The 27,794-nt window shown below is 43.6% G+C and overlaps 1 protein-coding gene across 1 annotated transcript; it reads left to right on the plus strand.

The window, feature by feature from the left end:
- On the plus strand, window positions 1-27,794 carry LOC306918176 (E3 ubiquitin/ISG15 ligase TRIM25-like; the record flags this gene model as incomplete). The annotated part of the gene is made up of 4 exons (XM_079531056.1): window positions 1-259; window positions 4,110-5,104; window positions 22,922-23,192; window positions 25,796-27,794. The coding sequence occupies 4 exons, from the start codon at window positions 1-3 to the stop codon at window positions 27,388-27,390; spliced, it is 3,120 nt and encodes a 1,039-aa protein (XP_079387182.1). The 3' UTR covers window positions 27,391-27,794.

Consider the following 27,794-nt stretch of genomic DNA (forward strand, 5'->3'; position numbering starts at 1 on the left):
ATGGCGCAGCAGGGAGTTCAACTGGATCAGGAACAGTTGTGTTGTTCTATCTGTCTGGATGTACTGAAGGATCCAGTGACTGTCCCCTGTGGACACAGCTACTGCAGGAGGTGTATCGAGAGATACTGGAACCAAGACGATCAGAGAGGGACGTTCAGCTGTCCTCAATGCAGACACGCCTTCATCCCAAGACCTGTTCTGAAGAGAAACACCATGTTGGCTGAGGTGGTGGAGAGCCTGAAGAAGAAGAAGAAGACAGGTGAGACCTTTAAGTTCTCTTGTAAAAACAGCTCCCTGTCTGTCAGATATACATTTACTGAACCCATAAAGACATGAAACGTACGTACAAAAACAGCGGTGGAAAGTAACTAAGTACATTTACTTAAGTAAATCTACAGCTTGCCTCGAGCGCTGCATGGGTCACATGACCAGTGCTGTTTTCTGCTCCCTCATTGGCTGCTCTCTCTCTCTCTCTCTCTCTCTCTCTCTCTCTCTCTCTCTCTCTCTCTCTCTCTCTCTCTCTCTCTCTCTCTCTCTCTCTCTTTCATGCTCAACTCCAATAACGTTGGCCAATCAGGACTGTATGATAAAGTGTCAAGTCCATATATGGAGTCCCAATGCCAGCCATGTCAACTATATGGAGTAGAAAACAGGAGATATGACATGTGATTAATCACTGTGTCCCAGAAGGTCTGGACTTTACCCAGAACTAAACAATAAACCACACCACGTGTACGGCTGTTACCATGACTAATTTAACTAAACAATAACCACACCACGTGTACGGCTGTCACCATGACTAATTTAACTAAACAATAACCACACCACGTGTACGGCTGTTACCATGACTAATTTAACTAAACAATAACCACACCACGTGTACGGCTGTCACCATGACTAATTTAACTAAACAATAACCACACCACGTGTACGGCTGTCACCATTACTAATTTAACTAAACAATAACCACACCACGTGTACGGCTGTCACCATTACTAATTTAAGGTAGACGGTTAATAATGTCACACAAATAATTGCAGTAATAATTAATCCATTTAGGCTTGACGTCGACATTTAAAAAAAAGTCTTCTGAAAAAATATATATTCAAAGATTTGTGCCGCATTTTCACGATTTTTCAAAAATAGCAGACCTACAAGCTCATAGCGCGCCACTCGGTGGCGCGCTATGAGCTTGTAGATCTGCTATTTTTCAAGTATAACATAATTTTTCAAGTATAACATAATGCTTAGTTAAAATAGCAAAAGGGGTTCCCGTCCAGAATGGGTTAAGGATTTAATTATTGTTGTTGTTTTCATTGAACTTACATTGCAGTTTGTATTTCTGTTTGCCTTTTAGACGTCGTTATCACAAATTGCACAGAGCAGATATTATGACAAATAACTTAAAAAATAACTGAAATCACTGATACATTTAATGTACAAAATAGGGTGTTGTAAGCTTGTAGATCTGCTATTTATTTCTGCTATTTAAAAAAAATGTTAATCGACATTTTGACGATTATGCAAAAATAATTGTGATTATATCTGAAATGATTGCGATTAGGAGATGATGGAATAGTTGTGACAGGCCACGCCCACGCAACTACGACAGTCTCAGGAATACAACGTTAATGTATGTTTTGTAATAATAATCAAAATCTACAAAGTAACTAAAGTAATTAGGATTGTTACTGTACTTAAGTACATTTACAGTACTTTAGTAAATGTACTTAGTTAATGTCCAGCTCTGCATGTCTCTGTCTCTGTCCTCCTGTCTCTGTCCTCCTGTCCTCCTGTCTCTGTCCTCCTGTCCTCCTGTATCTGTCCTCCTGTCTCTGTCCTCCTGTCCTCCTGTCTCTGTCCTCCCGTCTCTGTCCTCCTGTCCTCCTGTCCTCCTGTCCTCCTGTCTCTGTCCTCCTGTCCTCCTGTCTCTGTCCTCCTGTCCTCCTGTCTCTGTCCTCCTGTCCTCCTGTATCTGTCCTCCTGTCCTCCTGTCTCTGTCCTCCTGTCTCTGTCCTCCTGTCTCTGTCCTCCTGTCCTCCTGTCTCTGTCCTCCTGTCTCTGTCCTCCTGTCCTCCTGTCTCTGTCCTCCTGTCCTCCTGTCTCTGTCCTCCTGTCTCTGTCCTCCTGTCCTCCTGTCTCTGTCCTCCTGTCCTCCTGTCTCTGTCCTCCTGTCCTCCTGTCTCTGTCCTCCTGTCTCTGTCCTCCTGTCCTCCTGTCTCTGTCCTCCTGTCTCTGTCCTCCTGTCCTCCTGTCTCTGTCCTCCTGTCCTCCTGTCTCTGTCCTCCTGTCCTCCTGTATCTGTCCTCCTGTCTCTGTCCTCCTGTCCTCCTGTCTCTGTCCTCCTGTCTCTGTCCTCCTGTCCTCCTGTCCTCCTGTCTCTGTCCTCCTGTCCTCCTGTCTCTGTCCTCCTGTCCTCCTGTCTCTGTCCTCCTGTCCTCCTGTATCTGTCCTCCTGTCCTCCTGTCTCTGTCCTCCTGTCTCTGTCCTCCTGTCCTCCTGTCTCTGTCCTCCTGTCTCTGTCCTCCTGTCCTCCTGTATCTGTCCTCCTGTCTCTGTCCTCCTGTCCTCCTGTCTCTGTCCTCCCGTCTCTGTCCTCCTGTCCTCCTGTCTCTGTCCTCCTGTCCTCCTGTCTCTGTCCTCCTGTCCTCCTGTATCTGTCCTCCTGTCTCTGTCCTCCTGTCTCTGTCCTCCTGTCTCTGTCCTCCTGTCCTCCTGTCTCTGTCCTCCTGTCTCTGTCCTCCTGTCTCTGTCCTCCTGTCTCTGTCCTCCTGTCTCTGTCCTCCTGTCCTCCTGTCCTCCTGTCCTCCTGTCTCTGTCCTCCTGTCTCTGTCCTCCTGTCCTCCTGTCTCTGTCCTCCTGTCCTCCTGTCTCTGTCCTCCTGTCCTCCTGTCTCTGTCCTCCTGTCTCTGTCCTCCTGTCCTCCTGTCTCTGTCCTCCTGTCTCTGTCCTCCTGTCCTCCTGTCCTCCTGTCTCTGTCCTCCTGTCCTCCTGTCTCTGTCCTCCTGTCCTCCTGTCTCTGTCCTCCTGTCCTCCTGTATCTGTCCTCCTGTCTCTGTCCTCCTGTCTCTGTCCTCCTGTCCTCCTGTCCTCCTGTCTCTGTCCTCCTGTCCTCCTGTCTCTGTCCTCCTGTCCTCCTGTCTCTGTCCTCCTGTCCTCCTGTCTCTGTCCTCCTGTCTCTGTCCTCCTGTCCTCCTGTCCTCCTGTCTCTGTCCTCCTGTCCTCCTGTCTCTGTCCTCCTGTCCTCCTGTCTCTGTCCTCCTGTCCTCCTGTATCTGTCCTCCTGTCCTCCTGTCTCTGTCCTCCTGTCTCTGTCCTCCTGTCTCTGTCCTCCTGTCCTCCTGTCTCTGTCCTCCTGTCTCTGTCCTCCTGTCCTCCTGTCTCTGTCCTCCTGTCCTCCTGTCCTCCTGTCTCTGTCCTCCTGTCTCTGTCCTCCTGTCCTCCTGTCTCTGTCCTCCTGTCCTCCTGTCTCTGTCCTCCTGTCCTCCTGTCTCTGTCCTCCTGTCTCTGTCCTCCTGTCCTCCTGTCTCTGTCCTCCTGTCCTCCTGTCCTCCTGTCCTCCTGTCTCTGTCCTCCTGTCTCTGTCCTCCTGTCCTCCTGTCTCTGTCCTCCTGTCCTCCTGTCTCTGTCCTCCTGTCCTCCTGTCTCTGTCCTCCTGTCCTCCTGTCTCTGTCCTCCTGTCCTGCTGTCTCTGTCCTCCTGTCCTCCTGTCTCTGTCCTCCTGTCTCTGTCCTCCTGTCTCTGTCCTCCTGCATGTCTCTGTCTCTGCATCCTCACTGAGGACATGTCTCTCCACTGCATCCTCACTGAGGACATGTCTCTCCACTGCATCCTCACTGAGGACATGTCTCTCCACTGCATCCTCACTGAGGACATGTCTCTCCACTGCATCCTCACTGAGGATTTGGTCAATGATTGACCATTTTCTTTATAGTAGGCTATAGTGTTTATTACTTTTGACACCGTTGCTCTGTGCTTTATGATGGCTACACAGTAATAATAATAATTTACTTTTTTTGTATTCATTTGAGGGTACAGGCACATAGACAAATGAAATATATATATTTTTATCATATTGATAAATAAATGCTTTATCAATCTATCAACAGGACTCCAAGCTGCTCCTCCTGATCACTGCTACGCTGGACCTGGAGATGTGGCCTGTGATTTCTGCACTGGGAGGAGACTGAAAGCTGTGAAGACTTGTCTTCAGTGTCTGGTCTCTTACTGTGACACTCACATCCAGCCTCACTATCAGTCTCCTGCCTTTAAGAGACACCAGCTGGTCCAAGCCTCCGGAGAGCTTCAGGAGAACATCTGCTCTCTTCACAACGAGGTGAGGAAGCTTTTCTGCCGCACCGATCAGCAGTGTATCTGTTATCTGTGCTCCGTGGAAGAACACAAAGGTCACGATACGACCTCGGCCGCAGCAGAACGGGCCGAGAGACAGAAAGAGGTCAATAGGAGTCAGCAGAACATCCAGCAGAGAATCCAGGAGAGAGAGAAAGACGTGAAGGGGCTTCACCAGGAGGTGGAGTCCATCAAGCACCGTGCCGACAGAGCAGTGGAGGACAGCGACACCATCTTTACTGAGCTCATCTCTTCCATGGAGAGAAGACGATCTGAGGTGAGGCAGCTGATCCGAGACCAGCAGGAACGTCAAGTGAGTCGTGCTGAAGAACTGAGGAGGCGTGCGGAGCAGGAGGTCACTGAACTGAGGAGGAGACATGCTGAGCTGGAGCAGCTCTCACTCACAGAGGATCACATCCGTTTTCTACAGCGTTACACCTCCTCCCTGTCAACCACCAGTGAATCTACACACCCAGCCAGCAGCCATGTCCGTCCTCTGAGACACTTTGAAGATGTGACTGTGGCCGTGTCCAAGATGAGGGACAGACTAGAGGACATTCTCACAGAGGAAGGGACAAACGTCTCAGAGGCAGTGAACAGAGTGGATGTTTCACTCAGGGACAGTTTATTGCACGACACAGACCACGCAGTTGCGCAGAGCCCCGAGGCGGGGAGCCCCCGCCGCCCGCCCGCCGTCCGCCCGCGGCCCACCCTCTGCCCCCCCGCCTCAGCTTTGCTGGGAGCCCCCAGATTGGTAAATCCGCCACTGGTTTCACTGTCAACACCAGCAGAACCCAAGACCAGAGCTGAGTTCTTACAGTATTCACGTCCGATCACACTGGATCCAAACACAGCTCATCAACGCCTGTCTCTGTCTAAAGGGAACAGAAAAGTAACATGGATGGACACACGTCAATCACATCCTCATCACCCAGAGAGATTCATTAGATGGCCTCAGGTTCTGAGTAGAGAGGCTCTGAGTGGACGCTGGTACTCTGAGGTAAAGAGGAGTGGAGACTGTGATATAGCAGTCTCACATACAGATATCAGCAGAACAGGGTCTGGTGATGAATGTGTATTTGGATTCAATGATAAATCGTGGTCTTTAGAGTGTACAGAACAAGGTTATACTTTCAGACACAGAGGCATTGAGACTCCCATCCCAGGCCGTGTGTCCTCCAGAGTAGGAGTGTACCTGGACCACAGTGCAGGTACTCTGTCCTTCTACGGTGTGTCTGACGACACCATGACGGTCCTTCACACAGTCCACACCACGTTCACACACAACCTCCATGTTGGATTTGGGCTTGGATCTGGATCCACTGCTGAGTTGTTGTATGAGCTCAACTAGATCACACTGTTGTTTTGTCTCTCGTGTCATCAGATCAGAATCGTTGCTTCATTATTGTATAGTTTTTCTTCTCAGCCTGCTCTGTGAGCTTGTAGATCAGCTATTTATTTCCTATGTGTCGTATGATGAAGTGTATAGGGGCTAGAAGGGGTTAATAATCTAATTTAACCCATTAAGACCTGAGACCAGATTCTACTAAATGTCTTCTAAATCCTAACAGTTTTCTTTTTTCCCAAAGTATTGTTCATTAATGATGATGATTCTTTAACCTTAAAGGGGCATTCCACTCATTTTCAACATTTTACTATGTCATTAATGTACCTTAGAGCTGTTGTGTGGAAAATCTGGAAATAATAAAAAAGTTCCCCCATTCTGTGTTTCCTAGAACTAGAGGTCTGAAAAAAATCATTAACATGGTGAAACACATCTTGATGATGTCATCAAGATGTGTTTCACCATGTTAATGATCTTTTTCATAATTACAGTTCTAGGAAACACAAAATGGGGGGACTTTTTATTATTTCCACACAACAGCCCTAAGGTACATTAATGACATAGTAAAATGTTGAAAATGGGTGGTTTTCCCCTTTAAGTATTGTTCTTTAATGATGATGATTCTTTAACTTTAAGTATTGTTCCTTAATGATGATGATTCGTTAACTTTAAGTATTGTTCCTTAATGATGATGATTCTTTAACTTTAAGTATTGTTCCTTAATGATGATGATTCGTTAACTTTAAGTATTGTTCCTAATGATGATGATTCTTTAACTTTAAGTATTGTTCCTTAATGATGATGATTCGTTAACTTTAAGTATTGTTCCTTAATGATGATGATTCGTTAACTTTAAGTATTGTTCCTTAATGATGATGATTCTTTAACTTTAAGTATTGTTCCTTAATGATGATGATTCTTTAACTTTAAGTATTGTTCCTTAATGATGATGATTCGTTAACTTTAAGTATTGTTCCTTAATGATGATGATTCGTTAACTTTAAGTATTGTTCCTTAATGATGATGATTCGTTAACTTTAAGTATTGTTCCTTAATGATGATGATTCGTTAACTTTAAGTATTGTTCCTTAATGATGATGATTCGTTAACTTTAAGTATTGTTCCTTAATGATGATGATTCGTTAACTTTAAGTATTGTTCCTTAATGATGATGATTCGTTAACTTTAAGTATTGTTCCTTAATGATGATGATTCGTTAACTTTAAGTATTGTTCCTTAATGATGATGATTCGTTAACTTTAAGTATTGTTCCTTAATGATGATGATTCGTTAACTTTAAGTATTGTTCCTTAATGATGATGATTCGTTAACTTTAAGTATTGTTCCTTAATGATGATGATTCTTTAACTTTAAGTATTGTTCCTTAATGATGATGATTCTTTAACTTTAAGTATTGTTCCTTAATGATGATGATTCGTTAACTTTAAGTATTGTTCCTTAATGATGATGATTCGTTAACTTTAAGTATTGTTCCTTAATGATGATGATTCGTTAACTTTAAGTATTGTTCCTTAATGATGATGATTCGTTAACTTTAAGTATTGTTCCTTAATGATGATGATTCGTTAACTTTAAGTATTGTTCCTTAATGATGATGATTCGTTAACTTTAAGTATTGTTCCTTAATGATGATGATTCGTTAACTTTAAGTATTGTTCCTTAATGATGATGATTCGTTAACTTTAAGTATTGTTCCTTAATGATGATGATTCGTTAACTTTAAGTATTGTTCCTTAATGATGATGATTCTTTAACTTTAAGTATTGTTCCTTAATGATGATGATTCGTTAACTTTAAGTATTGTTCCTTAATGATGATGATTCGTTAACTTTAAGTATTGTTCCTTAATGATGATGATTCGTTAACTTTAAGTATTGTTCCTTAATGATGATGATTCGTTAACTTTAAGTATTGTTCAGAGACGATTCTGGCTGGCAGGAAGTACCGCTGCAAAACAAACGTTGGCACTGCGATGGCAAGCTCCACATTCTCTGCCCTTTAACCAATTTTGGGCGGGAACCCCTTTTGGTGTTTTAAGCATTACGTTATACTTTAGCTATTGAAAAATAGCAGATCTACAAGCTCGTAGCGCGCCACCGAGTGGCGCGCTACGAGCTTGTAGGTCTGCTATTTTTTTTAAATCGTGAAAATGCGGCACAAATCTTTGAAAATGTAACATATTCTTTCAGAAGACTTATTTTTTTATTTCGACGTCAGGCCTAAATGGGTTAATCACTGGAAACAGTTATTAACTGATGTTGTAACAATGGATCTTTCCACAGCTAGATGAAATGGTGCAAACTATCAAACAATAGACAGCTGGAACCATATTCTCTATCAAGTTAGGACCTCTACTGTATAACTAGCATGACATATATAACTAATTATATCTGTATAATCCCCTTTTTTCTTTTTTGGTCTTTGTTGAAATCTTTGCTCATTTATGTTTCTTGTCAGGCCTATGACGGGGTGCGTTGGGAGGGATTATTTTTTATTTATTTATTATTTGCAATTTGTTCGATCGATTTTTACGTTGTATTTAATTGTTATAATCATTACTTTATTTCCTTTTTTTTGTCAACGGTGGTTGATGCTGGGGTTTGGGGGTAGGATTTTTAAAAATGAGGCAAGCGGCTGTAAGCCACTGATTGGCTGTAAGCCACTGATTGGCTGTAAGCCACTGATTGGCTGTAAGCCACTGATTGTAGTTGGCAAAGAATTATGTTTATGTTTTATGTGTATTTTCTTCGTACGCCTGTGCCTTTCATCCAAAAATGAAATAAAAATGTATTTAAATCCTGACTGTTTTCTGATAAAAAAAAATAAAAAAGAATAAACATATGTGAGCTTGTAGATCTGCTATTTTTCAACAGCTAAAGTCATAAATAATGGTTAAAGAGGTTAAAAGCTATAAGGTGACACAGAAGTATTAATAATGGTTAAAGAGGTTAAAAGCTATAAGGTGACACAGATGTATTAATAATGGATAAAGAGGTTAAAAGCTATAAGGTGACACAGATGTGTAAAGATGTGTCTCAGTGGACACTTGTAGTTCACTGATAGGACTACAACTCCCATGAGCTATCATTCTCAATGACCTGTTTTGACACAGGTGTGGACATTCCTTCAATCAAGTGATGAACATAATTATATCCTGTCCTGCGTTTGATTCTGCCTGAAGAAGGTCAAAGGTCAATAGACTGAAATATTCCAGCAATAAAATGATTGAAATGAAATGATTAAAATGACCCTTAATAATTATTACACTTCTATACTTGTGTGACTCCAGAAGCTCCTCCTAAACCTGTCAGATGCAGTCTTGTTTCCCTCGACTAAAACTAAGAAGAAAAATGTTCGTCGACTGCCTTTTTTCACTGACGAAAACCAAATGGAAACTAAATGAAAAATAAGCTATGACGACTACAATTTACAATTTACAATTTACAATTTAGGCATTTAGCAGACGCTCTTAATCCAGAGCGACTTACATTAAGCAAGAACAAAAACGCATGGGAATACATCACAAAAAAAAGCATTTATCATGAAACATGCGTACCGTAAGCTAAGAACGTAACAGTGGAAAATCTATATAATGAAACTATACATATATACTATACTATGCTATACATATGTACTGTGACTACATACAATGCAATTATAGTGCTGTCTACGTAACGACTAGAACTAAGACTAAATATACTGACAATTCCGTCAACAATAAAAACTAGACTAAAATGTTAGGAAGGGACGAGTGGACAAGAGATCCAGTATAAGTCATTTTAGACTTGGTTGCATGCTGAAAATAGCCGATCTACAAGCCCACAACGCTGCGACGCGTTGTGGGCTTGTAGATCGGCTATTTTCAGCAAGTGTAAAATCAGTTATTAAGACGGCATCAAGGCCCGACAAAGAACATTTTAGTCGACTAAATCAACTGTAGATTTAGTCGACTAAAATCTTATAATATTTAGTCGACTAAAACTAGACTAACACTAAAACCTTCCAGGTGACTAAAATGTGACTGAAACTAAATTAAAACTATTTAAGAGACTATAATGACTAAAACTAAAATCAAAAGTTGCTGCCAAAAACAACACTGGTCAGAGGTGGCTTTTTTTTTACAAACATTTTTGTCAAATCTTGAAAAGTTGAAACGGGACATTTTGCATCGTGAGTACTTTTACTTTCCGTACTTTGAGTACATTTTGATGTCAATACTTTAGTACTTGTGGAAGTACATTTGGAACTCCAGAGTTTTAACTTGTAACAGAGTATGATCTATATTGAAGTATTGCTACTTTTACTTCAAAGGAGAATTCCATGCTAGAAGGCTTTCTTACCTTTATTTGGTTGTTACGTCCCCACCAAAGAGGTCCAGGTGTTATTTTGTGCAAAAGTGCATTATTGGCTATTTCCACTAATATAAGCCTATTTATTTCCTATACAGACCTGTGTATTCCTATACAGACCTGTGTATGCATTGAAATAGAGATCTCGTCTGCGTTTTGTACTTTATGGTTGTCATCTGCGGTAGTAGGGCCTGACTCACACGGTCACAACAGATTGTTGTATAGCTGATCAGTGTTGGGTGTAACGGAGCTATTAATAACGGCGTTATGTAAGGGACTACTTTTATTGGTAACGGAATAAAGTAAGTAGTTAGTTTTGCAATTTAGTAGTTAGTTACCTAGTTACTTTTCCAAAACAGTAATCTCGTTACTATAATGTGTCCCTGTTCATTTTGTGTGCAAGATTTAAAAAGAATAAAGCCCCGACTGGAGTCTATTTCTCCTGCCTTCTGTGTGATTTGTCTTCCCAAGCCCCAACGCGCAGCGCATAGTATAGCCTACTATACATCCTGCGTCTACTACATCCTGTAAGTTCACTTAAGAAATAAAAGTATTGTTACAAGCAGCTTTTATTTTGAAGAGGAAGAGGAAGTTGTTTCGGTTGTAGCCAGCTGCCATGACAGTGCCGGTAGTGGAATAATAACAACATGCTTTAAGCCCAAAAAAACGCATGCGTCTTTGACTTAAACAATGTAGGCTAAACACTTTGGAATTACGTTAAACATGGTAGATCCTCCGTGGCTGCGTCATTTGGTGAGTACTAGTTTAATGAATTGTTTAAGTTTCATAGTAACATTCATCATCAACAGGCTGTTGTTGATGCCCCCCTAGCCATGGTTCACATGACGCTCGTACTTCACGAGCATGACAGTCATGTTTCAGGGCATGGCTGAGGTAAGTAGGGGGGCTGGAGCACCTCCTCCCCCCAGGCACAGCCCCCCCTCCCCCCATCGGACAGGAGGGGAAGATGAATAATCTTAGAAAAAAACATTTTATGTATATGTTCAAAACAGATTTGTTACTATGCCTAATAAGTATGCTGTATGTATCACAGTATCGGCGCCTAATTCTGGTTAATTGCATGTGTCTGTTTGTTCCAGGGGTCATCAACATGTCCGTACAAGACTGGCAAGACTTGTCCATGTCTGTGACATTTTTTTATGTTGGTTATAATGTCTACAATATATCAAAATATTTAAATAATTAGTTTGAATTATTTTGGTGACTGGTGAAGTGTCGGGATGACATGCTCATTAATGTCAGGTGAGGATGCAAGACAAGACAGACAGCTAGAAGTAATGTTTGCTAATAGCTGGCTTTCATTGTTGCCCTTTCATTGTTCCACTGGCATAATTCCTTACATCACACCACCTACCGGTGCGCATGTTCTAAGACTTTCTCATCAACATTGAATACTTGTTCACCTTAACGGAAACCACTACTACTCTTGAAACTAACAAATGAGTGGGATAGAGTGAATTAACACAGGATTGACCTGTTTATTATTAGCTACTACTAATGAGACAAGACATCAGTTAAATGAGTTTGGGAACAGACGGCATGACACAAAAGACATATTGTACAACTATATGCAGTGATAGTGAATAAAGGGAACTTGGTGGCAAACCACAAATCATTTCACAAGAACTTTCCAGCAAACAGAGAACTGAGAACAAGAAATTTAGAACTGAATCTCAGCCATATGTATTTGTGTACATGGAAGAATTTCAACCATTTTGTCAAGTCAGGTGCAATCATCAGTATGTTAATCATAAATAATGTTATTATTGTTAGATTTTTTTCATAATTATAGCCTACACATTTGAATTAGTGGTCTATAATAAGATGAAAAGGCAAGGGCTAAATAGATGTCATGCCCACAATGAGACTGTTGGGCCCTTCTGTTCTTCTTGAATTAGCCCCCCTTTAAAATGTGTAGCACACAGGCATAGTCACTATGGCACATTATGAGGCCATTTGTATACATTTAGGGCTAGCTATTTGGGTTTCTGGTAAAATTATTGACCATTTATTTTGTATGTCCGTGACAAAAATCAAGCGTAGCGTTAGTTCACTGCGGCACAGGAGGCAGATGGTTATTATAGTATATATAGGAAAGTAAAAGCCACTTTTCCGTGTGAAAATGCACAAATGTGCGTGCACGAGGTGTGTGCACGCGCATTTTGCGGCGCACGCTTACACGTGCGCACCCCCTCCTAAACGTTCAGCACCTCCTACTGTAAATACCTTCCCGCGGCCCTGTTTCAGGGCTAATGCCCCCCCAAAATAACAGGTTACAGGATTCTCATTCTGTTACTGTCACTGGATGGCCGCCGTGCCATTTCTTATAAACTATGTAGTTCATACGTGGGTCCACGGTGGTGGTGGTGTTCGTGGCAGCGGTGGCCGAACGGATAGCGGCGCGGTCTTGATACCGGAAGGTTCCTAGTTCGAATCAGCCGTCCGACACGTTAAAATTACCACCGCTGAAGTGCCCTTGAACAAGGCATTGAACCACTACGATGAAATGTGTTCTATGAGCAGGGCCTGGCTGGAAACAAGTTCTTGAGCTTAGCCCAGATACCCTGGGTAAATATAGATTTCATTTCATTTCATTTCATGCGCCGCGGTGTGCGCCGTGGAGAGGGCATTATGCGCGCTGCTGGCTGGTTGGAGCGCAGCGCAACAGCCTTTCTGTCCAGTCCTACGTGTATAGGCTGGCGATTGTGGCGAATTATATTCGTTAATAAAGAGAGAGCTGTAAAGGGGATATTGTCTATGGTCAGTTCATGGTGTGTATCATTCTCGTACCATAGAGTTAATTAGGGCCGTAATAATGCGGCGCAATGACGGTAGGCAGTAGCCTAATAGCCTACAATGTAAACAACTTGCGCAAGCATTAAAAATGGGTTTTAATTGTCGGGTAACGGAAAATAACGGAAAATAATCTAACCTTTTACTTTTCTCAGAAGGTAATTTGTAACGGTAAGGGATTATTTTTATGGGCAGTAATCCAGTAATCTAACGACGTTACTTTCTAAAGTAACGATGCCCAACACTGTAGCTGATGCATGAGACTTGTTTACTGATGCAAGCTCGCAATGCATTTCCAATGGGAGTCACATGGTTTGACACAACATTGTTGTTGTATGAGCGGGAGGGGGGGCAGTCAAAACACAGCCGAAAGCCGTACAACAAAAATGTTGTGTCAAACCATGTGACTTCCATTGGAAATGCATTGGGGCGGCCATGACACTTACCCTTTGTTTACATCTAGCATCCAACAATGTTGTATGCTAGATGTGAAGGTGTGAGTGAGGCCTAAGTAACACACCTGTCAGGCTGTCCCCCCCCCCCCCCCCACACAGATTTAATACCATGCAAGAAACCTTCTGACCTGGTCCGTGTATTTTATGGCCATTTGAACAGTATTCAGAATACGGTTTGGTGTTCTGAATACTGTTTGTCAAATATAGAAATGGTAAATTAAAACATAGAATACCGTTCGTGTTCTGAATACTGTTTAGAAATGGTTCATTACAAACTTAGAAATAGGTATTTAAAACGAAAATATAACCCGATTCTAGATTTCCGTTGGTGTCGTTCGAAACAGAATTAAGAATTCAAAACGAGACGCACCGCGACCTGTACTGTGTTCTGTGGTTCATTTCTCTGCTGTAAAGTCACTCCCTCTCCCTGAAAAGGGGGCGGAGGCGTGGCCACGGCCGTCTTGAGTGACAGGCAGGCTGTGCTGCTGTTACTGCAAGCAGACACAGGCAGCGCTGTTGACGATCGCACCAGGCGACATTACATTAATTTAATTTATCCTTTATTATATTTATTTAAACATATTAGCGTGCTTTTGGATCACATTTTACAATTTACAATTTAGGCATTTAGCAGACGCTCTTAATCCAGAGCGACTTACATTAAGCAATAACAAAAAGCATGGCATACATCACATATATAAAAAGTAGTTATCATGAAACAAGCGTAAACTAAGAACATAACAGTGGAATATCTATGTAAACTATACATACTATACATGTGTGCTATAAAGTGCTATGACTACATAAAATGCAATTCTAAGTGCTGTCTACGTAACATGCAGCCTGTTTAAAATACTATCTAAGTCTACATAAAGTGCTATATTTAAAATAGTATCTAAGTCTACATAAAGTGCTATCTAAGGGGCTAGTGCTACGGGCCATGGTGGAGTCTGAAGAGGTGGGTTTTCAGACTACGCCGGAAGATTTTAACACACTGATGTTATTATATGCCTTTATCTTCTGGATGATTGAACCCCAATGGAAACTGATGTGGCAGTTTTGTACACACTAAACGCATGAGGAATCATGAGGCAAGCTTGATGATGGTTTATTTAACGTGCACAGCATTACATCGATGCTGCAGCACCGCGGGTCTCAATGTAGCCATAAATGTCACAATTCAGAGGTACAGCTTATATGCAGTGATAGACCACACCCAGAAGGTGGGCCCGAAAGAGACATGAGAGAAGGGGTTTTAGGGACAGGATGTAGACAGGACAAAAGGAAGGAAGGAAGGAAGAGATGGGGTGGGGGGGGGGTGTGGGAACCGGATGCAGAGGTAAAGGGGAGGAACAGGTGAGCAGGAAATGATCCCAGGAGCCATGTGTCAGGCACAGCGTGGTTCCGAGCTTCAAAGCTGAGTTTGTATAGACACATTTCAATGTATTTAAATGTCCTATGGTGATGGGAAATTCCTCGTCAAATCCCTCCTTTTGTTAATTAAACAACAACTTAATTAAACAATAAATGTGAATTTTCCATCAATATCAAAATAATACATCATAATATCACATTTGAAGAAAATACATAAAAAATAGAAGCACTAGTAGCTAATAATTGAGCATACTGCAATAACAATCGTGGTTAGATAACCAAATAAACCAAAAATCCCTAAAAATGATACTAATACAGTACCCTGTTGAATTAATTTGACCTGTATTAGCACAGCAAAATATAACATAACAGATAAAACAGAAAACAAAATCATATAACCAAATAAACCAAAAACCCTAAAAATGATACTAATACAGTACCCTGTTGAATTCATTTGACCTGTATTAGCACAGCAAAATATAACATAACAGATAAACAGAAAACAAAATCATATATTTCAAACAATATTTTCTTTCCAGATGAGAAACGATTTTCCCATGACGCAAACTGTCCAACACGCGTTAAGAGTCCACCGTCAAGTGATTCTCCCCACTTTTTTTTTTTTTTTTTTTTCTTCTTTTTTTTTAATTGGGCCGTCTGATAGGGGGAGGTGTATGTGTGTGTGTGTGTGTGTGTGTGTGTGTGTGTGTGTGTGTGTGTGTGTGTGTGTGTGTGTGTGTGTGTGTGTGTAGGACAGTCCTCCAGGGGGGGTGTGTGTGTGTGTGTGTGTGTGTGTGTGCAATGGGTGCATAACCTGGACTGGCGATTGTATTCTTGTCTGGAAGCGCTGTCCCTCATCGGCCCCAGTTATCCTGTCCACCAGTCCCTGCCAGCCGGTGCCCATAATCCTCTTCGTCCCTTCGGTCTCTGCTGGCTCCCTCTGATGAATGGTAGGCTTGATCGTCATAATAGCCTGGCTCTGATGAATGGTAGGCTTGATCGTCATAATAGCCTGGCTCTGATGAATGGTAGGCTTGATCGTCATAATAGCCTCTACTGTCGTCATATGGTGTCTCCTGCTGTCGTTCTTCTTTGTCTGTTGACAGCGTAGTGACAGCACTAATCATGGCAAGTTGGAGGGCTTCGGTCTTTTCTTGATCCTGTTTCTTCTCTTTTTCGTTCATGTCGTTTTCGACTTCCTCTGCATGAGTTGCGTGCCTGAGGATGTCGGCCGGATCAGCTGTTCTGTAGCCAATGAGAGATTGTTTCACACGCTTAGAGAGTTTGTCATGCATGTTGCTTATTAGCTGACTGACCAGGAAGGCTTTGGCAAATGGGTCGTTCGGATCTTTTCCCCCTCCGTGGGTGAGTATGGCTTCCTCCAGGCGGTGGTGGAACTGACTGACCGTTTCATCTCTGCCCTGCTTACAGTTGTGCACTTCAGTCAGATTTAATATCGTTGGGAAGAGTGTCATAATCTTCTCACAAACTGTATCCACAGCAGTGATGTATCTGTAATTGTTCTCAAATTGTACATGGACGGGCCTCTCATCTTGATATGTTTGGGCAACATCTAGGACTGCTTGCATTTCGGAAGGTTCCATGTTCTTGGCACAGATGTCAAGTACCTCTTTCATGGTAGGTCTGTATGTACGACAAAAAGCCTGTAGTTCTTGAGTCCAGCGGCGTCCTCCCACTTCATTGGGCTTCTTTAGTGTAGCGGCATATTGGGATATGTCGTCTGGGGACCATAAGCGTTGTACCATCATTACGTCGCCGTACGGGTTGGCTACTTCTACCATTGGACATTGCATGTCAGCTGCCTGTATTATGTTGTCTTCCTCTTCATCCATCCATGGGTCAGAATAAAGTTCATTTGAGGTGGGCGTGTTGCCTGGCAGATGATAAAACCGTGGCGCCCCCTGTGCACGTGTTACTGCCCCAGGCCTTCTTCTTCCCTGCCCATATGACAGTGTGTTGTCCTGGGTGATGGCGATATTCTTGTGACGAGCCGCTGTCTCCCCGTTGTGAATAGGGGTGGACCGATATACTGGTGGGGGCAAGGTCTTCTGTCTTGTTGATGCGGGAACTGGAGTTGTTGGCTGTGCTGTGTTTGTATTGTTACCGTTGCCCAGCTCTGGGTTAGAAATGTCAGTGTAGGATGGACGTTGGTTATTATTGGTGTCATTGGCTTGAGTGGAGTTCATGTTGCCTTCTTTGCGTTGAACTTCTTCCAATAGGGTGAGCATAGCAGACACCAGGGATGGCGTCGGAGCGGAGGGGGGCTGTGGGTTTCCCAGAGAGGAGGGTTGAATGTTCTGGGGGGGGGGTGGGGTGCGAGCTTGCAGTGAGATCAGAAGGTGTGAGGAGAGCAGTCTGTAGACAGGGGGGTTGACTGCTCTGTGGGGGTTGCGGGCTTGTGGTGAGATCAGAAGGTGTGAGGAGAGCAGTGACGTTTCGGCTGGTAGACGTCGGGGGTTGACTGGCTGGCATAGGAGGGCAGTCGAGGCCGATTTGGGATGGCGCCTGCAGAGAAGGATAAAAAATAGAATTCTGCGAATATTTGGGCCCTGAAGCGATATATGGAGGAGGAGCCTGTGGTTGGCTCTCCTCCTCCATTAAAGAATCTATGTCTGGCAGTTCTTTCATATGACTCTCCCGTTGTCTGTACTGTGCTTCCTCCATCCACATTGAAAATACTTTTTTGTTCAGGTCACATTTGTCAAGTTTGGATGTTTTTACTGTCTTTTTCTGTCTCATTTTCTTCTCAGCTTTTTTTAGTAGTTTATCTAATTCAAGCAATTTTCCCACACTTAAAGAGCCTTGCTCCGGAAACCCCATTTGTTTCCACTCATCAAGACAGTCTAACGCTCCTAGGCCATATTTCGCAACCATATCGCGCATTAGAGAAGACCACCTTTCTCTGTCCTCTGGGAGTGCGACTGCACTTTTTTTATTACCCATATTTAATTACTGCTATGTACTTTTTCAATAGTTTATCACAATCACTGAGACAGTAAAATGCTCCTAGACTATTTACTAGTATTTTCCCACCATGTTAATCTGTCACCTGTCCCTGTTCTCTGGGACCGGCACACTTTTCTCTCAGTACACAGCAATGTGGACTGTCTAGTCTTAAGTAACACGGTATCTTTATGTTATCCTTTGAGGATAACAAGGTGTCTTTTTGTTACAATTTTGACTGCAATGTAACACGGTATCGTTATGCTACTATGTGAGGACAAAATGTCTTTATGTTGTTTTATACAACAAGGTATCTTATGTTTTCCCACAGAGTAACAAGGTGTCGTTGTGTTACAAACTTGACTTCATGCAACTATCTTTATGCTATTGTGTGAGGACAACAATGTCTTTATGTTGCTTGTGCAACAAGGTATCTTTGTTGTTTCCACAGATTAACAAGGTGTCGTTGTTTTTCAAAACATGCAACTATCTTTGTGCTATTCTGTGAGGACAGCAAAATGTCTTTATGCTGCTTGTGCAACAAGATATCTTTTGCTGTTTCCACAGTGTAACAAGGTGTCGTTGTGTTATTTAATGCAAGGTCGTTTTCTGTCCACTAGGCTAGATTTACACAATAGATAGGCTGGCAAAATATGGTCTTAGAATTTAGCATACTTAATTAAACCCTTTAAAAATGTAGCACTTCAATTGGAATTTGGAAATTTCTCACCGTTTCAGTGTAGCCAACTAGCCACGGGTTTTTTTAAATCCAGGCGCTGAACTCCGTAGATCGCAGCCGCGACTCTGTTGATCTCTGTCCTTTTTTGAGCCGTTCGTTGACGTGATGGACAATCAGTCGTGATTGATCTTCCGGAGCTCAGACGACGCTGGATCCCACTTCTAGACACCAAATTGATGTGGCAGTTTTGTACACACTAAACGCATGAGGAATCATGAGGCAAGCTTGATGATGGTTTATTTAACGTGCACAGCATTACATCGATGCTGCAGCACCGCGGGTCTCAATGTAGCCATAAATGTCACAATTCAGAGGTACAGCTTATATGCAGTGATAGACCACACCCAGAAGGTGGGCCCGAAAGAGACATGAGAGAAGGGGTTTTAGGGACAGGATGTAGACAGGACAAAAGGAAGGAAGGAAGGAAGAGATGGGGTGGGGGGGGGGGTGTGGGAACCGGATGCAGAGGTAAAGGGGAGGAACAGGTGAGCAGGAAATGATCCCAGGAGCCATGTGTCAGGCACAGCGTGGTTCCGAGCTTCAAAGCTGAGTTTGTATAGACACATTTCAATGTATTTAAATGTCCTATGGTGATGGGAAATTCCTCGTCAAAACGCACTGATTAAACATCCTCTTTGCAAAACTTTGCAAACAGTTAATAAAGTATTCAATAGATAGGTAGATCGATAATAAAAAACATTGATAGATAGAATAAAAACAGTCTCTCTAATTATGCTAAGGTATAGGCATACCTCATATTTTTGGGCGGGCGGGCGGTCAGGCGGGCAGGCGGGCAGGCGGGCAGGCAGGCAGGCGGGCGTTGAGATTAGACATTAGATTAGTCGATTTGCCTGTCTGCTTCCTGATTGGTTAGTCATTGCGACCGTTTTTTATTTTTTCAATGACCAAGCTTCTATAGGAACATCTTTGAATGCAGATTTTGGCCCCTAGAGGTGTCACAGAGACTACATTCAGATTGTGGCCCCTAGAGGTGTCACAGAGACTACATTCAGATTGTGGCCCCTAGAGGTGTCAAAGAGACTACATTCAGATTGTGGCCCCTAGAGGTGTCACAGAGACTACATTCAGATTGTGGCCCCTAGAGGTGTCACAGAGACTACATTCAGATTGTGGCCCCTAGAGGTGTCACAGAGACTACATTCAGATTGTGGCCCCTAGAGGTGTCACAGAGACTACATTCAGATTGTGGCCCCTAGAGGTGTCACAGAGACTACATTCAGATTGTGGCCCCTAGAGGTGTCACAGAGACTACATTCAGATTGTGGCCCCTAGAGGTGTCACAGAGACTACATTCAGATTGTGGCCCCTAGAGGTGTCACAGAGACTACATTCAGATTGTGGCCCCTAGAGGTGTCACAGAGACTACATTCAGATTGTGGCCCCTAGAGGTGTCACAGAGACTACATTATTTTTGGGAGCGTTCTACCCATTGCTGGCTGTAAAAAGGTCATGACAATTTTGAGATATTATTTCATTTCATATTTATTTATTTCATTTCAGTTATGGTTTTACATGATTATATAAATTTTACTTTGTACTTATTTTTTACATATTCCATACCAGAAAAGAAAAGGAGCAGGAAGAAGATAAATCTTATTTAGACCTGCCCCTATCATTAAAAACACATCTAATTGATGCTACATTTTATATCACCACGATTACATCAAATAAAAAAGAAAGAAAAAACAACAAAGACAAAGAACAAAAACAACGCTGAGGAAACAAAAGAACACTTATATCTAACCTTCTAATTCATATTTTATAATTTTTTCTTTTTTAAAAACTTTCTTTAACTGAAACACTGTTGTACAACTCTTCAGCTCCTGGTTTTGTGAATTCCATAACTCCTGGTTTTGTGAATTCCATTACATTATACCTGTAACAGCACAAAAGTGGACATTTGTCAGAGCGAACAGATGTTTAAAATCATGTCTTCTTCTATGGTCCTCATCCTCTGAGCTAAACATAAATTACTTCTGTAACTGTATTGGTAATGATTTTTTTTCGTTCTGAACACCACTAATAATGTTTGTAATTCAACCAAATCCATGATTTTCAAAACACCTGATAACATAAAAAGCCTATTGGTGTGTGCTCTGAAATCTTCTTTATACATGATTCTTAACGCTCTTTTTTGTAACATAATCAAAGGAGTCATTACTCTTGAATGAGTTACCCCATACTTCCAAACAGTAAATAATAGCAGCTTTAAGACTCACCCGTGGCTCCGACATGCGTGGCCGGTTAAGACACATGCGTGGCCGGTTAAGACACATGCGTGGCCGGTTAAGACACATGCGTGGCCGGTTAAGACACATGCGTGGCCGGTTAAGACACATGTGTGGCCGGTTAAGACACATGCGTGGCCGGTTAAGACACATGCGTGGCCGGTTAAGACACATGTGTGGCCGGTTAAGACACATGCGTGGCCGGTTAAGACACATGCGTGGCCGGTTAAGACACATGCGTGGCCGGTTAAGACACATGTGTGGCCGGTTAAGACACATGTGTGGCCGGTTAAGACACATGCGTGGCCGGTTTAAGACACATGCGTGGCCGGTTAAGACACATGCGTGGCCGGTTAAGACACATACGTGGCCGGTTAAGACACATGCGTGGCCGGTTAAGACACATGCGTGGCCGGTTAAGACACATGCGTGGCCGGTTAAGACACATACGTGGCCGGTTAAGACACATATGTGGCCGGTTAAGACACATGCGTGGCCGGTTAAGACACATGCGTGGCCGGTTAAGACACATACGTGGCCGGTTAAGACACATGCGTGGCCGGTTAAGACACATACGTGGCCGGTTAAGAGACATACGTGGCCGGTTAAGACACATGCGTGGCCGGTTAAGACACATGTGTGGCCGGTTAAGACACATACGTGGCCGGTTAAGACACATACGTGTCACACACACACACACACACACGCACGCACGCACGCACACACACACACACACACACACACACACACACACACACACACACACACACACACACACACACACACACACACACACACACACACACATGTAACAGAGTTAAATAGTTAGTTAAATTGAGTTGTTAATTTGCCCACTATTGAGCAGTACCAAACATATTTTTGTTGGTTCAAAGTTCAAACTAAGATATATAGCACTTTGGTTCACTGCATATCACACTGTATGTCCTAGTGGTGTTCCCGTAGCTGCCGCTCTGTTTGTCCTAGTGGTGTTGCTGTAGCTGCCTCAGTGGATTCCGTGCTCCTCTGAGGTGAGAGGGTTCTCTGAAAACACTGCGATGTTATTTTATGTTTTTGTTATGAAACGGTGTTCATTTCAGCTTAAATGAAAGCATACAGGTCTAATATACATATGACGTTGGGTCATTATGATAATATCAATTTGAGTGATCTGAATCTTGTTGTAAAAAGCTTTTGGTTTATCACGTTGGGACTAGTGATGACGTCATGCAGTGTTGTCTTTTTGCGCGAAAATAAAGTGAGTTTACTTTTGTGTTGTGTTTCACACAGACTGTCTGAGACTATGCAGTGGACCATTTCTACAACAAATGGTGTCTTATTTGTTGTGCTTACAGGTATGAGCTATATATATAATGTACCAACTATAACTTGTTTTATGTAATGTTTTGCTGGTAGTTCTTCTGTAATTGTACACTCAATGTTTAGCCCTGTATGCTGCTAGGGTATTCTCATTGCATGATTGTATTTGGATTTTAAGACTATTATATAATAAAAAGAAAACATGTATTAGACAGAAGTTAATGTTATTGGTCAGGCTAAACAGACAGATGCGAATGTTATTGGTTAGGCTAAAATGAGTGGATTCCGTGCTCCTTTGAGACTGTCTGAGACTATGCAGTGGACCATTTCTACAACAAATGGTGTCTTATTTGTTGTGCTTACAGAATAAACTGTCTTCTGAGGTTCCTGTTCGTGTCCTTTGACTACCAAAAGAAGTCCGTTACACACACACACACACACACACACACCAAACATGCAGACACACTGGTAGAGCCAGTCGGTAGCGCACAGTGCTACTGGTCTAAATTAAGATCTAATCTTTTCTCTGAACGTCTTTGTGTTTAGATCTCAGATGTTCTGCTCATGTCCTTGAACCTCGCCTGAGTGTATAATATAATAGTATTTCTACCTGAACACAAGCTCAATATAAAGTTGAACCATTTGTTTGTACCTCATGTTTGTGCTGTAGGCTACAGTGTACACAAGGAAATGAAGTGGAGCCAGATTCCTGCCAAGCCCTTTGTTATCAACCCCATCAACCAGCACCAACACACCCACATACCACACACACACACACACACACACACACACACACACACACACACACACACACACACACACACACACACACACACACACACAACCCGGATGAACCGCCCATGTCATGTGATTTCTGAGGAAATGCAACCAAAGTCCAAACTAAACTCCTCTGATAGTCAGTCAGTCAGAGTCTGATCAGATAGAGTACTGTAAGTGCCACTAAAATGGCGCAGCAGGGAGTTCAACTGGATCAGGAACAGTTCTGCTGTTCTATCTGTCTGGATCTACTGAAGGATCCAGTGACTGTTCCCTGTGGACACAGCTACTGCAGGACGTGTATCGAAGGATACTGGAACCAGGACGATCAGAGAGGGAGATACAGCTGTCCTCAATGCAGACACGCCTTCAACCCAAGACCTGTTCTGAAGAGAAACACCATGTTGGCTGAGGTGGTGGAGAGCCTGAAGAAGACAGGTGAGACCTTTAAGTTCTCTTGTAAAAACAGCTCCCTGTCTGTCAGATATACATTTACTGAACCCATAAAGACATGAAACGTACGTACAAAAACAGCGGTGGAAAGTAACTAAGTACATTTACTTAAGTAAATCTACAGCTTGCCTCGAGCGCTTTATGGGTCACATGACCAGTGCTGTTTTCTGCTCCCTCATTGGCTGCTCTCTCTCTCTCTCTCTCTCTCTCTCTCTCTCTCTCTCTCTCTCTCTTTCATGCTCAACTCCAATAACGTTGGCCAATCAGGACTGTATGATAAAGTGTCAAGTCCATATATGGAGTCCCAATGCCAGCCATGTCAACTATATGGAGTAGAAAACAGGAGATATGACATGTGATTTATCACTGTGTCCCAGAAGGTCTGGACTTTACCCAGAACTAAACAATAAACACACCACGTGTACGGCTGTTACCATGACTAATTTAACTAAACAATAACCACACCACGTGTACGGCTGTCACCATTACTAATTTAACTAAACAATAACCACACCACGTGTACGGCTGTCACCATTACTAATTTAACTAAACAATAACCACACCACGTGTACGGCTGTCACCATTACTAATTTAACTAAACAATAACCACACCACGTGTACGGCTGTCACCATTACTAATTTAAGGTGACGGTTAATAATGTCACACAAATAATTGCAGTAATAATTAATCCATTTAGGCTTGACGTCGACATTTAAAAAAAAGTCTTCTGAAAAAATATATTCAAAGATTTGTGCCGCATTTTCACGATTTTTCAAAAATAGCAGACCTACAAGCTCGTAGCGCGCCACTCGGTGGCGCGCTATGAGCTTGTAGATCTGCTATTTTTCAAGTATAACATAATTTTTCAAGTATAACATAATGCTTAGTTAAAATAGCAAAAGGGGTTCCCGTCCAGAATGGGTTAAGGATTTAATTATTGTTGTTTTTTTCATTGAACTTACATTGCAGTTTGTATTTCTGTTAGTTGTGACAGGCCACGCCCACGCAACTACGACAGTCTCAGGAATACAACGTTAATGTATGTTTTGTAATAATAATCAAAATCTACAAAGTAACTAAAGTAATTAGGATTGTTACAGTACTTAAGTACATTTACAGTACTTTAGTAAATGTACTTAGTTAATGTCCAGCTCTGCATGTCTCTGTCTCTGTCCTCCTGTCTCTGTCCTCCTGTCCTCCTGTCTCTGTCCTCCTGTCCTCCTGTATCTGTCCTCCTGTCCTCCTGTATCTGTCCTCCTGTCTCTGTCCTCCTGTCCTCCTGTATCTGTCCTCCTGTCTCTGTCCTCCTGTCCTCCTGTCTCTGTCTCTGTCTCTGTCCTCCTGTCCTCCTGTCTCTGTCCTCCTGTCTCTGTCCTCCTGTCCTCCTGTATCTGTCCTCCTGTCTCTGTCCTCCTGTCCTCCTGTCTCTGTCCTCCTGTCTCTGTCCTCCTGTCCTCCTGTCTCTGTCCTCCTGTCCTCCTGTATCTGTCCTCCTGTCTCTGTCCTCCTGTCCTCCTGTCCTCCTGTCTCTGTCCTCCTGTCCTCCTGTATCTGTCCTCCTGTCTCTGTCCTCCTGTCCTCCTGTATCTGTCCTCCTGTCCTCCTGTATCTGTCCTCCTGTCTCTGTCCTCCTGTCCTCCTGTCTCTGTCTCTGTCTCTGTCCTCCTGTCCTCCTGTCTCTGTCCTCCTGTCTCTGTCCTCCTGTCCTCCTGTATCTGTCCTCCTGTCCTCCTGTATCTGTCCTCCTGTCCTCCTGTCTCTGTCCTCCTGTCTCTGTCCTCCTGTCCTCCTGTATCTGTCCTCCTGTCCTCCTGTATCTGTCCTCCTGTCCTCCTGTCTCTGTCCTCCTGTCTCTGTCCTCCTGTATCTGTCCTCCTGTCCTCCTGTATCTGTCCTCCTGTCCTCCTGTCCTCCTGTCTCTGTCCTCCTGTCTCTGTCCTCCTGTCCTCCTGTCTCTGTCCTCCTGTCCTCCTGTCCTCCTGTCCTCCTGTCTCTGTCCTCCTGTCCTCCTGTCTCTGTCCTCCTGTCCTCCTGTATCTGTCCTCCTGTCTCTGTCCTCCTGTCTCTGTCCTCCTGTCCTCCTGTCTCTGTCCTCCTGTCTCTGTCCTCCTGTCCCTGTCCTCCTGTCCTCCTGTCTCTGTCCTCCTGTCCTCCTGTCTCTGTCCTCCTGTCTCTGTCCTCCTGTCCTCCTGTCTCTGTCCTCCTGTCCCTGTCCTCCTGTCCTCCTGTCTCTGTCCTCCTGTCCTCCTGTCTCTGTCCTCCTGTCTCTGTCCTCCTGTCCTCCTGTCTCTGTCCTCCTGTCTCTGTCCTCCTGCATGTCTCTGTCTCTGTCTCTGCATCCTCACTGAGGACATGTCTCTCCACTGCATCCTCACTGAGGATTTGGTCAATGATTGACCATTTTTTTAATAGTAGGCTATAGTGTTTATTACTTTTGACACCGTTGCTCTGTGCTTTATGATGGCTACACAGTAATAATAATAATTTACTTTTTTTGTATTAATATGAGGGTACAGGCACATAGACAAATGAAATATATATATTTTTATCATATTGATAAATAAATGCTGTATCAATCTATCAACAGGACTCCAAGCTGCTCCTCCTGATCACTGCTACGCTGGACCTGGAGATGTGGCCTGTGATGTCTGCACTGGGAGGAGACTGAAAGCTGTGAAGACTTGTCTTCAGTGTCTGGTCTCTTACTGTGACACTCACCTCCAGCCTCACTATCAGTCTCCTGCCTTTAAGAGACACCAGCTGGTCCAAGCCTCCGGAGAGCTTCAGGAGAACATCTGCTCTCGTCACAACGAGGTGAGGAAGCTTTTCTGCCGCACCGATCAGCAGTGTATCTGCTCTCTGTGCTCCGTGGAAGAACACAAAGGTCACGATACGACCTCGGCCGCAGCAGAACGGGCCGAGAGACAGAAAGAGGTCAATAAGAGTCAGCAGAACATCCAGCAGAGAATCCAGGAGAGAGAGAAAGACGTGAAGGGGCTTCACCAGGAGGTGGAGTCCATCAAGCACCGTGCCGACAGAGCAGTGGAGGACAGCGACGCCATCTTTACTGAGCTCATCTCTTCCATGGAGAGAAGACGATCTGAGGTGAGGCAGCTGATCCGAGACCAGCAGGAACGTCAAGTGAGTAGTGCTGAAGAACTGAGGAGGCGTGCGGGGCAGGAGGTCACTGAACTGAGGAGGAGACATGCTGAGCTGGAGCAGCTCTCACTCACAGAGGATCACATCCGTTTTCTACAGCGTTACACCTCCTCCCTCTCAACCACCAGTGAATCTACACACCCAGCCAGCAGCCATGTCTGTCCTCTGAGACACTTTGAAGATGTGACTGTGGCCGTGTCCAAGATGAGGGACAGACTAGAGGACATTCTCACAGAGGAAGGGACAAACGTCTCAGAGGCAGTGAACAGAGTGGATGTTTCACTCAGGGACAGTTTATTGCACGACACAGACCACGCAGTTGCGCAGAGCCCCGAGGCGGGGAGCCCCCGCCGCCCGCCCGCAGTCCGCCCGCAGCCCACCCTCCGCCCCCCCGCCTCAGCTTTGCTGGGAGCCCCCAGATTGGTAAATCCGCCACTGGTTTCACTGTCAACACCAGCAGAACCCAAGACCAGAGCTGAGTTCTTACAGTATTCACGTCCGATCACACTGGATCCAAACACAGCTCAACAACGCCTGTCTCTGTCTAAAGGGAACAGAAAAGTAACAATGATGGACACAGATCAATACCATCCTGATCACCCAGAGAGATTCACTGGATGGCAGCAGGTTCTGAGTAGAGAGGCTCTGAGTGGACGCTGGTACTCTGAGGTAGAGTGGAGTGGACACTGTGTTATAGCAGTCTCACATACAGATATCAGCAGAACAGGGTCTCGTTATGAATGTTCATTTGTATACAATGATAAATCGTGGTGTTTATGGTGTACAGAACGAGGTTATACTTTCAGACACAGAGGCATTAGGACTCCCATCCCAGGCCGTGTGTCCTCCAGAGTCGGAGTGTACCTGGACCACAGTGCAGGTACTCTGTCCTTCTACGGTGTGTCTGACGACACCATGACTGTCCTTCACACAGTCCACACCACGTTCACACACAACCTCCATGTTGGACTTGGGGTTTATGGTTATGGATCCACTGCTGAGTTGTTGTGTGAGCTCAACTAGATCACACTGTTGTTTTGTCTCTCGTGTCATCAGATCAGAATCGTTGCTTCATTATTGTATAGTTTTTCTTCTCAGCCTGCTCTGTGAGCTTGTAGATCAGCTATTTATTTCCTATGTGTCGTATGATGAAGTGTATAGGGGCTTGAAGGGGTTAATAATCTAATTTAACCCTTTAAGACCTGAGACCAGATTCTACTAAATGTCTTCTAAATCCTAACAGTTTTCTTTTTTCCAAAAGTATTGTTCCTTAATGATGATGATTCTTTAACCTTAAAGGGGCATTCCACTCATTTTCAACATTTTACTATGTCATTAATGTACCTTAGAGCTGTTGTGTGGAAAATCTGGAAATAATAAAAAAGTTCCCCCATTCTGTGTTTCCTAGAACTAGAGGTCTGAAAAAA

This window comes from Electrona antarctica (assembly GCF_951216825.1).
Source record: "Electrona antarctica genome assembly, contig: scaffold_160, whole genome shotgun sequence".
Taxonomy (NCBI): Eukaryota; Metazoa; Chordata; class Actinopteri; order Myctophiformes; family Myctophidae; genus Electrona; species Electrona antarctica.